This window comes from Aegilops tauschii, chromosome 3, assembly GCF_002575655.3.
Source record: "Aegilops tauschii subsp. strangulata cultivar AL8/78 chromosome 3, Aet v6.0, whole genome shotgun sequence".
Taxonomy (NCBI): domain Eukaryota; kingdom Viridiplantae; phylum Streptophyta; class Magnoliopsida; order Poales; family Poaceae; genus Aegilops; species Aegilops tauschii.
Window position 1 is genome coordinate 529,649,230 of NC_053037.3, and position 10,436 is coordinate 529,659,665.

The following is a 10,436-nucleotide window of genomic DNA, read 5'->3' on the forward strand; positions in this document are numbered from 1 at the left end:
ATACACGAGCTAAAACGTGCCAACCCTTGTACTTCTTGTCTTGTAGAGTGAATGGTTTTGCTCTGAATCTGAAACTCTGAATCCATATCACACACGAAAGAAGAGCAACTTTGCAAATGCCGCTGGCTACCGCCATGATCAACAACATTCTTAGCATCCAGTAGCACTTTAGTTCAGTAGAGGAGGTACATATTTATTTATTTATTATCGAAAGAAAAGGCAGGAAAAGGCCTAGTAGCCGGTCTTGGTGAAATTGAAGTGGCCGCACTGCGTGAAGAAGGGCAGCCTGACGAACCCGAGCCGCTTCTTGGCCACGTCGAACTCCAGCACGGTGTTCTCCATCTGGAACCCCCCCACGAGCACCGCCGGCGCGCTGCGGTCCCCGGCCTTGACCCCCTCCATCCGCGCGAACGCCAGGCACGCCGTCCCCGGCCTCAGGTCCACCATCGAGCTCAGCCCGTTCATGGTCCAGTTCGTGCCGCCGCCCAGCGTCAGCGTCACGCCGGGCACCAGGTACCCGATCCGCGTGTTGGCCAGCGACTGCGTGTCGTAGCACAGCTCGAAGGGCGGCACGGGCATCACCGGCCGCGCCACGGGGCCGCCCTGCGCGCCCTGCGCCTTCAGGGCCCTGGCGAACGCCTCCACGAACGGGCGGTACACGTCGGGGCGGAGCAGGGTGAAAGGCACCTTCGTGCAGACCACCGCGGCGCCGGCGCCGGGCACGCGGGTGTTCTCCATGGCGATGGACTCGAGCGAGACGTAGTGCGCGGGCGGCATGCCCTTCTTGGCGGCGACGAGCGGCGTGTAGACGAGCTCCTGCGTGAAGTCCCTCCCCGGCTGCGCGGAGACCTGGAACGGGCCGCCGCCGAAGATGGCCACGCCGGTGCTGCCGGAGGACCCGCCGCGGGGGAGGCAGAGGAGGAACTTGTTGGGGACGCTCTGCGCGGACGCCACCTGCGCCGGCAGCGCGAGGCCGGAGCCCGCGAGCCCGGCGACGCCCGAGGCGCCCCGCGGCAGCGACTTGAGGAGCCTGCTCGGCGCGCACGCCGCCAGGGCCCGCACGCTCACCTGGCTCACCGGGTGGATGCCGTCGGTGGTGTTGGCGACGAACCTCGTGTGCACCAGGTCCCCGGCCGCGCACGCGCCGGTGACGGGGTTGTACGGGTACGCGGTGCACGTCCTGTCCTTGCGCGTGTCGCGGCCGCAGCCGCGCGCGCGGCAGCTTGGGGCGTGGAAGGCGTTGGCGAGCCGGCAGGTGGGGCTGTTGCACGGGAACTCGGCCGGCAGGTGGCCGCGCTGGCACGTGGACCAGACGAGCGGGCCGGCGGTGTCGACGACGAGGTCGGCGCCGTAGTGGAAGGGGATGGTGTAGAGGAGGGTGGCGGGGTCCTTGGTGACCGGAACGAGCACCGGAAGAGGCTTGCACGACGCCGGCCACGCCAGCGAGACGGCCAGGACGAGGAGGGGGAGGAGCTGTGCCATCTTTCTTTCTAGCTACTGCAGTAGGTTCTAGCTTCCGCGCGGCAGTGGCCAGAGAAGTATGGTGTTGAAGTGTTAGACGACTTGCCGAGTGGAGCGTGGCATTCAGTCGGTGGGTGCGCCCTTGTTTATATACTACTGGAGCCTGGAGGTGAGATCTCTGGACACCGGAATTAATGGCGGGTTTCCGTCGACGGTGAGGACTAGTTAAATCGTTTTGGCCTGCGGCAGAGTCGGATCGTGCTGTGGCGTACTGGGGAAGGTATGCATGGGCGTGATCGATCTGATGGGGAGAAACCCATGTTCTATCTATCTGTCCATTCCCTCCTGTGGGGAAGGTGCTTCCATGAGATGCATTGACCTTCTCACAGATCGCGCCGACGAAGAGTTCTCCCGTGCACGCCATCGTCAATCAAGCAGCGTCTACAGAATCGGGACTAACGATTTTGTTTGCGGTATAGGAGGAGCTGCCGAGTAGTGAGCTGCTCCTGGTTTTCAGTTGGCCGTAAACCGGATTGATGCATGGGTGGAAATGTTTCATACCTTGATTGGCAACTTATGAAATTTCATGCCATTTTTTGCGAGCTGGATGTAGCTCAGATGTGTGGGTTCATTGTGATGGAACCGGTCCACCAAGGTTCAAGTCATAGATTTGACTCTACTGCTTGCACTTTCGTGAATCCGGTGATACTTATTCAGTGGGACGAGACATTCCCATCGACCAAGAAACGGCTGTGGTTACTTCGTTAATCTCAAGATATTGTGTCGGCTCGATATCTCTGAGGTGCTCATTGGGGGTAGGATGTGTGTAAGTTCGTTCATAGGGGTGAGTGTATAATGACGTGGGTAGCTTGGTTTAGGCCGATTTTAGGGAGTCTCGTGTCTTGGTTGGGTTGGCGAGGTGGCAACGTTCCCTGGTTTAGGAATAATGGCCTCCATGTCTTATCCGCATTCCGTAGATGCACCCAGTATCGCTGGAGGGCGTGTGTAAGTGTGTGTCTGATAAATCTTCCTCGTTTCGGTTGGCTTTGGTCTTCGGTGTTGTCTAGACTTGATCATCGTTCGTGGCCTTTGGAACATCTACATGCTCTTTTTGGGACTTATTTTTCGGGGTATTGATTTGTTATGCAAATAGCGGTAGTTGGTGTCTTCTTGTGACGCCCGGATATCTACGCTACAGTAATGCCCCGCTAATGATGCCACGTCACCACGATCACTATTGCTAATCTCACATTAGTTCATAACCGATCCAAATTCAAATTTGAAATAGGGGCCAACAACAAAAGTGTTGAAACATTAAAACTAAAATGTTCATCATGTGGCAAATAATCCCTAACTAGTTTTGGTGGTGGAACCAACCTTTTACAAAGTGCTTAAATGCCCAAAACTAATTAAAAACAGTGGCTAAAATAATAATTTAATTGCTTTTGAAAATATAAAAATATTAAACTAACTTATTTTGTGTCCAAACTAGGTTTGGCAGTGGCCTATTTTGATGTTACTAATTTAGGTGCTAACTTGGTATTTTAAAGAAACTAAACTAACAAAAACGAAAATAAAAATAGTAAAAAAAAGAAAAGGAAAAGAGAAAAGCCCCCTCCCACTGGGCCACGGCCCAGCAGGCCACCAGGCCGGCCCACCGATCGAACCCTAGGGCAATCACCCCTTCACTTCTCCCATCGATCCAGATCTGGATCGGGATCATCCCCGTCGCCCCGCACGACCACCCACTCCTCCCGCACGAACCCCCCACTCCTCCTGACCGAGACCCCCACCCGCTCTCGTTCTCCAGCGTCGCCAAGCACCCCGCGCCCGACCCCTTGCCGCGCCGGAGTCCCACCTCGCCGGCGTGCCCGCGCCCGAGGAACCGTCACCAACGGCCATCGCCGACGCCCGCCTTCTCAACCCTCCGCCCCGCGTGGATCTGGTCGGGGCAGCCGACGCCCCCGACGCCCCGCGCCTCCCATCGCCTCCCCGACCCCGTCGCCAGACCGTCCCCGTCTTCCTCCTCAACGGCCTCCACCGAGCCTCGCCCCCCCCCCCCCCGTACCCCTGCAACGCTGGTGAGGGCCACGCCCTCCCCCTCTCTCTATCTTGGCTACGGTCATCGCCGCTCGCCCGCGCTCACCACGTCGTGCCCGCGCCCCGTGCGCGCCCGCAACCGCCACACAGTCGTGCGCGCCCGCAGCCCAGCGCGCCACGGCTTGCCACCCGCTCGCGCTCGCTCACCTGGCCGTCGTCCGCCGTCCGCCCCTGCTCGCGCGCTCCGGCGCCCTGTTGCCCGCTCCGGCCTGCCGCCCCTCTCGCTTGTCCAATTCGTCATGCTCGTCGGCTGCTTATCGCGCCCGCTGTGTCGCCGCCTCCCGCTCCCATCGCGGCCACTTGCAGCCGCCACTGGCCGCCGTCGCTCCGGCCAGCCAGCGCCCGGCTCCGCCCGGCCCCGTCGTTCACCGCACCGCCCCGCCTCCACCGCTGCTTGCCGCCGGCCAGCCCCGCACGGCTTCGCCAAACGGGCGACATCCGACGCCCAGTGCCGAGCGCCCGTTTAATCGCCCGGTTGGCCGCAGGCCAATGACAGTCGGGGCCCACGCCTTTTTTCTCTCTCTTTTGGACGAAAACAAAAAAGATAAAATGAAAAGAAAATAACAATAATTAATTAATTAATTAAGTTTGCTTAATTAACTTAATGCTAATTAATCTGTTAAGTTAGAACTAATTGCCTTAGCTATCTCCGGTGACTATGACAGGGGGGACCCACTGCTCAGTTTGACGAGTCAACAGTCAAACTTTGACTGCTGACTGGGATGCTGACTCAACCCCCTGTCCCCACCAGTCAGCCCCATGTGTACACCTCTAGGTACACTTATGTGTACCCATAGCATTTAACTATTTAAATTCCAAAATAATATTAATTCCAAAAAATGTATTAAAACTTTAGAAATTAATATAAAATAATCCGTAACTTGGATGAAAATGTTTTATACATGAAAGTTGCTCAGAACGACGAGGCGAATCCGAATACGCGGTCCGTTCACCCGCCACACATCCCTAGCATAGCAAACACGCAACTTTCCCCCTCCGGTTCATTTGTCCGAAAACGCAAAACACCGGGAATACTTTCCCGGATGTTCCCCCCTTCGCCGGTACCACCTCCTACCGCGTTAGGGCACACCTAGAACCGCGCATTGTCATGTCTTCCATCGTCATGCTTATGTTTGCATTATATTTATTGTTTCTTCCCCCTCTTCTGTCGTTAGACACTGAACCGACGCCGCTGCTACCCAGTACGACTTCGGTGTTGACGACCCCTTCTTGCCAGAGCAACCAGGCAAGCCCCCCCCCCTTGATCACCAGATATCGCCTATTCCTTCTCTCTACTGCTTGCATTAGAGTAGTGTAGCATGTTACTGCTTTCGGTTAATCCTATTCTGCTGCATAGCCTGTCATTGTTGCTACAATTGTTGATACCTTTACCTGCTATCCTAATGCTTAGTATAGGATGCTAGTGTTCCATCAGTGGCCCTACACTCTTGTCCGTCTGCCATGCTATACTATCGGGCCGTGATCACTCGGGAGGTGATCACGGGTATATACATATATACATACATACTATACAGGTGGTGACTAAAGTCGGGTCGACTCGTTGAGTACCCGCATGTGATTCCGATGTGGGGGCTGAAGGGGCAGGTGGCTCCATCCCGGTAGAGGTGGGCCTGGGTTCCCGACGGCCCCCGACTGTTACTTTGTGGCGGAGCGACAGGGCAGGTTGAGACCACCTAGGAGAGAGGTGGGCCTGGCCCTGGTCGGCATTCGCGGTTACTTTAAAATAACACGTTTGACGAGTTCTTGGTATTTGATCTGAGTCTGGCCACTGGCCTATACGCACTAACCAACTACGCGGGAACAGTTATGGGCACTCGGCGTCGTGGTATCACCCGAAGCCTTCGTGACGTCAGCGACTGAGCGGCGCGCGCCGGATTGGAACGTAAGTCTGCTCTTGTATTAAGGGGGCTAGTTCTGCTTCCGGCCACCCTCGCAACGTGCAGGTGTGCAATGGGCGATGGGCCCAGACCCCTGCGCCATAGGATTTAGACCGGCGTGCTGACCTCTCTGTTGTGCCTAGGTAGGGCTGCGACGTGTTGATCTTTCGAGGCCGGGCATGACCCAGGAAAGTGTGTCCGGCCAAATGGGATCGAGCGTGTTGGGTTATGTGGTGCACCCCTGCAGGGAAGTTTATCTATTCGAATAGCCGTGATCTTCGGTAACAGGACGACTTGGAGTTGTACCTTGACCTTATGACAACTAGAACCGGATACTTAATAAAACACACCCTTCCAAGTGCCGGATACAACCCGGTGGTCACTCTCCCACAGGGCGACGAGGGGAGGATCGCCGGGTAGGAGTATGCTATACGATAATACTTGGTGAACTTACCATCTACTCTCTTCTACATGCTGCAAGATGGAGGCTGCCAGAAGCGTAGTCTTCGACAGGACTAGCTATCTCCCTCTTATTCTGGCATTCTGCAGTTCAGTCCACCAATATTGCCCCTTTACACAGATACCCATGCATATGTAGTGTAGATCCTTGCTTGCGAGTACTTTGGATGAGTACTCACGGCTGCTTTCCTCCCCCTTTTCCCCCTTTCCATTCTATCTGGTTATCGCAACCAGATGTTGGAGCCCAGGAGCCAGACGCCACCGTCGACGACGACTCCTATTACACCGGAGGTGTGATACGTCTCCAACGTATCTATATTGCTCCATGCTATATTATCTACTGTTTTGGACATTGTTGGGCTTTATTATTCACTTTTATATTTTTTTGGGACTAACCTATTAACCGGAGGCCCAACCCAGAATTGCTGTTTTTTTGCCTATTTGAGAGTTCCGCAGAAAAGGAATATCAAACGGAGTCCAAACGGAATGAAACCTTCGGGAACGTGATTTTTAGGAAGATTATGATCCGGGAGACTTGGACCCTACGTCAAGAAACAAAAGAGGAAGCCACGAGGTAGGGGCGCGCGCCCTCCACCCTCGTGGGCCCCCTGTTGCTCCACCGACGTACTCCTTCCTCCTATATATACCTACGTACCCCCAAACGATCAGATACGGAGCCAAAAACCTAATTCCACCGCCGCAACCTTCTGTACCCACGAGATCCCATCTTGGGGCCTGTTCCGGAGCTCCGCCGGAGAGGGCATTCATCACGGAGGGCTTCTACATCAACACCATAGCCTCTCCGATGAAGTGTGAGTAGTTTACCTCAGACCTTCGGGTCCATAGTTAGTAGCTAGATGGCTTCTTCTCTCTTTTTGGATCTCAATACAATGTTCTCCCCCTCTCTCGTGGAGATCTATTCGATGCAATCTTCTTTTTGCGGTGTGTTTGTTGAGACCGATGAATTGTGGGTTTATGATCAAGATTATCTATGAACAATATTTGAATCTTCTCTGAATTCCTTTACGTATGATTGGTTATCTTTGCAAGTCTCTTCAAATTATCAGTTTGGTTTGGCCTACTAGATTGATCTTTCTTGCAATGGGAGAAGTGCTTAGCTTTGGGTTCAATCTTGCGGTGTCCTTTCCCAGTGACAGTAGGGGCAGCAAGGCACGTATTGTATTGTTGCCATCGAGGATAACAAGATGGGGTTTTTATCATATTGCATGAATTTATCCCTCTACATCATGTCATCTTGCTTAAGGCGTTACTCTGTTTTCATGAACTTAATACTCTAGATGCATGCTGGATAGCGGTCGATGAGTGGAGTAATAGTAGTAGATGCAGGCAGGAGTCGGTCTACTTGTCTCGGACGTGATGCCTATATACATGATCATACCTAGATATTCTCATAACTATGCTCAATTCTGTCAATTGCTCAACAGTAATTCGTTCACCCACCGTAAAAATACTTATGCTCTTGAGAGAAGCCACTAGTGAAACCTATGGCCCCCGGGTCTATCTTCATCATATTAATCTTCCAACACTTAGTTATTTCTTTTGCTTTTTACTTTGCTTTTATTTTACTTTGCATCTCTATCACAAAAATACCAAAAATATTATCCTATCATATCTATCAGATCTCACTCTCGTAAGTGACTATGAAGGGATTGACAACCCCTTATCGCGTTGGTTGCGAGGATTTATTTGTATTGTGTAGGTACGAGGGACTCGCGCGTAGCCTCCTACTGGATTGATACCTTGGTTCTCAAAAACTGAGGGAAATACTTACGCTACTTTGCTGCATCACCCTTTCCTCTTCAAGGGAAAACCAACGCAGTGCTCAAGAGTTAGCAAGAAGGATTTCTGGCGCCGTTGCCGGGGAGGTCTACGCAAAAGTCAACATACCAAGAACCCATCACAAACCCTTATCTCCCGCATTACATTATTTGCCATTTGCCTCTCGTTTTCCTCTCCCCCACTTCACCCTTGTCGTTTTATTCGCCCTCTCTTTTCCCGTTCGCCTCTTTTTCGCTTGCTTTTTGTTTGCTCGTGTGTTGGATTGCTTGCTTGTCACGATGGCTCAAGATAATACCAAATTATGTGACTTTACCAATACCAACAATAATGATTTCCTTAGCACTCCGATTGCTCCTCTTACCAATACTGAATCTTGCGAAATCAATGCTGCTTTGTTGAATCTTGTCATGAAAGATCAATTTGCCGGCCTTCCTAGTGATGATGCCGCTACTCATCTAAATAGCTTCGTTGATTTGTGTGATATGCAAAAGAAGAAAGATGTTGATAATGATATTGTTAAATTGAAGCTATTTCCTTTTTGGCTTAGAGATCGTGCTAAAGCTTGGTTTTCATCTTTGCCTAAAAATAGTATTGATTCTTGGAACAAGTGCAAAGATGCTTTTATCTCTAAGTATTTTCCTCCCGCTAAGATCATCTCTCTTAGAAACGATATTATAAATTTAAGCAACTTGATCACGAACATGTTGCACAAGCTTGGGAGAGGATGAAATTAATGATACGTAATTGCCCTACTCATGGTTTGAATTTGTCGATGATTATACAAAAAATTTATGCCGAATTGAATTTTGCTTCTAGAAATCTTTTAGATTCGGCCGCGGGAGGCACTTTTATGGAAATCACATTAGGAGAAGCTACTAAGCTCCTAGATAATATTATGGTTAATTATTCTCAATGGCACACTGAAAGATCTACTAATAAAAAAGTGCATGCGATAGAAGAAATTAATGTTTTGAGTGGAAAGATTGATGAACTTATGAAATTATTTGCTAGTAAGAGTGTTTCTTTTGGTCCTAATGATATGCCCTTGTCTACTTTGATTGAGAATAATAATGAATCTATGGATGTGAATAGAGGAAACTTTAATCCTAGGCCTTATCCTAGTAATTCCTCTAATAATTATGGTAATTCCTACAACAATTCTTATGGAAATTTTAACAAGATGCCCTCTGAATTTGAGACTAGTGTTAAAGAGTTTGTGAATTCGCAAAAGAATTTCAATGCTTTGCTTGAAGAGAAATTGCTTAAAGTTGATGAATTGGCTAGGAACGTTGATATAATTTCTCTTGATGTTGATTCTTTAAAGCTTAGATCTATTCCTCCTAATCATGATATCAATGAGTCTCTCAAAGCCATGAGAATTTCCATTGATGAGTGCAAAGAAAGAACCGCTAGGATGTGTGCTAAGAAAGATTGCTTTATAAAAGCGTGTTCTTCAAATTTCTATGAAAATAAAGATGAAGATCTAAAAGTTATTGATGTGTCCCCTATTAAATCTTTGTTTTGCAATATGAATCTTGATAATGATGGGACTGAATATGATCCACCTTTACCTAGAAGGCGTTCTAGATCTTGATGCTAAAATTGATAAAAGTGGGATTGAAGAGATAAAACCCTAGATGTTGCTAAACCCACTATTTTGGATTTCAAGGAATTTAATTATGAAAATTGCTCTTTGATTGATTGTATTTCCTTGTTGCAATCCGTGCTAAATTCTCCTCATGCTTATAGTCAAAATAAAGCGTTTACTAAACATATCGTTGATGCCTTGATGCAATCTTATGCAGAAAAGCTTGAGTTGGAAGTTTCTATCCCTAGAAAACTTTATGATGAGTGGGAACCAACTATTAAAATTAAGATTAAGGATCATGAGTTTTATGCTTTATGTGATTTGGGTGCTAGTGTTTCCACTATTCTCAAAACTTTGTGCGATTTGCTAGATTTCCGTGATTTTGATGATTGCTCTCTAAACTTGCACCTTGCGGATTCCACTATTAAGAAACCTATGGGAAGAATTAATGATGTTCTTATTGTTGCAAATAGGAATTATGTGCCCGTAGATTTTATCGTTCTTGATATAGATTGCAATTATTGACATGAAGGAAGGGAATATTAGATTCCAATTTCCATTAAAGAAAGGCATGGAACACTTCCCTAGGAAGAAAATAAAAATACCATATGAATCTATCATGAGAGCCACTTATGGATTGCCTACCAAAGATGGCAATACCTAAGATCTATCCTTGCTTTTATGCCTAGCTAGGGGCGTTAAACGATAGCGCTTGTTGGGAGGCAACCCAATTTTATTTTTAGTTTTTTTGCTTTTTGCTTCTGTTTAGGAATAAATATTTGTTCTAGCCTCTGGTTAGATTTGTTTTTATGTTTTAATTAGTGTTTGTGCCAAGTTAAACCTATAGGATCTTCTTGGATGATAGTTATTTGATCTTGCTGTAATTTCCAGAAACTTTCTGTTCACGAAAACAATTGTTAAAAATCACCAGAACGTGATAAAATACTGATTCCAATTGCTGATGATCAATAAACAAATTGCCTAGGTCTTCCTATTTTGGCTGATGTTTTGGAGTTCCAGAAGTTTGCGTTAGTTACAGATTACTACAGACTGTTCTGTTTTTGACAGATTCTGTTTTTCGTGTGTTGTTTGCTTATTTTGATGAATCTATGGCTAATAAAATAGTTTAT

At 49.0% G+C, this 10,436-nt stretch overlaps 1 protein-coding gene across 1 annotated transcript; it reads right to left on the minus strand.

The window, feature by feature from the left end:
• Positions 1-85: 85 nt before the first annotated feature.
• Positions 86-1,734, minus strand: LOC109767710 (chitinase CLP). The gene has a single exon (XM_020326431.4). It carries the CDS (start codon positions 1,480-1,482, stop codon positions 232-234), a length of 1,251 nt encoding a protein of 416 aa, XP_020182020.1. The 5' UTR covers positions 1,483-1,734; the 3' UTR covers positions 86-231.
• Positions 1,735-10,436: the final 8,702 nt, after the last annotated feature.

Excerpts from the sequence above, each read along its gene's own strand:
- LOC109767710 (XM_020326431.4), bottom strand. The coding sequence starts at position 1,482 with ATGGCACAGCTCCTCCCCCTCCTCGTCCTGGCCGTCTCGCTGGCGTGG.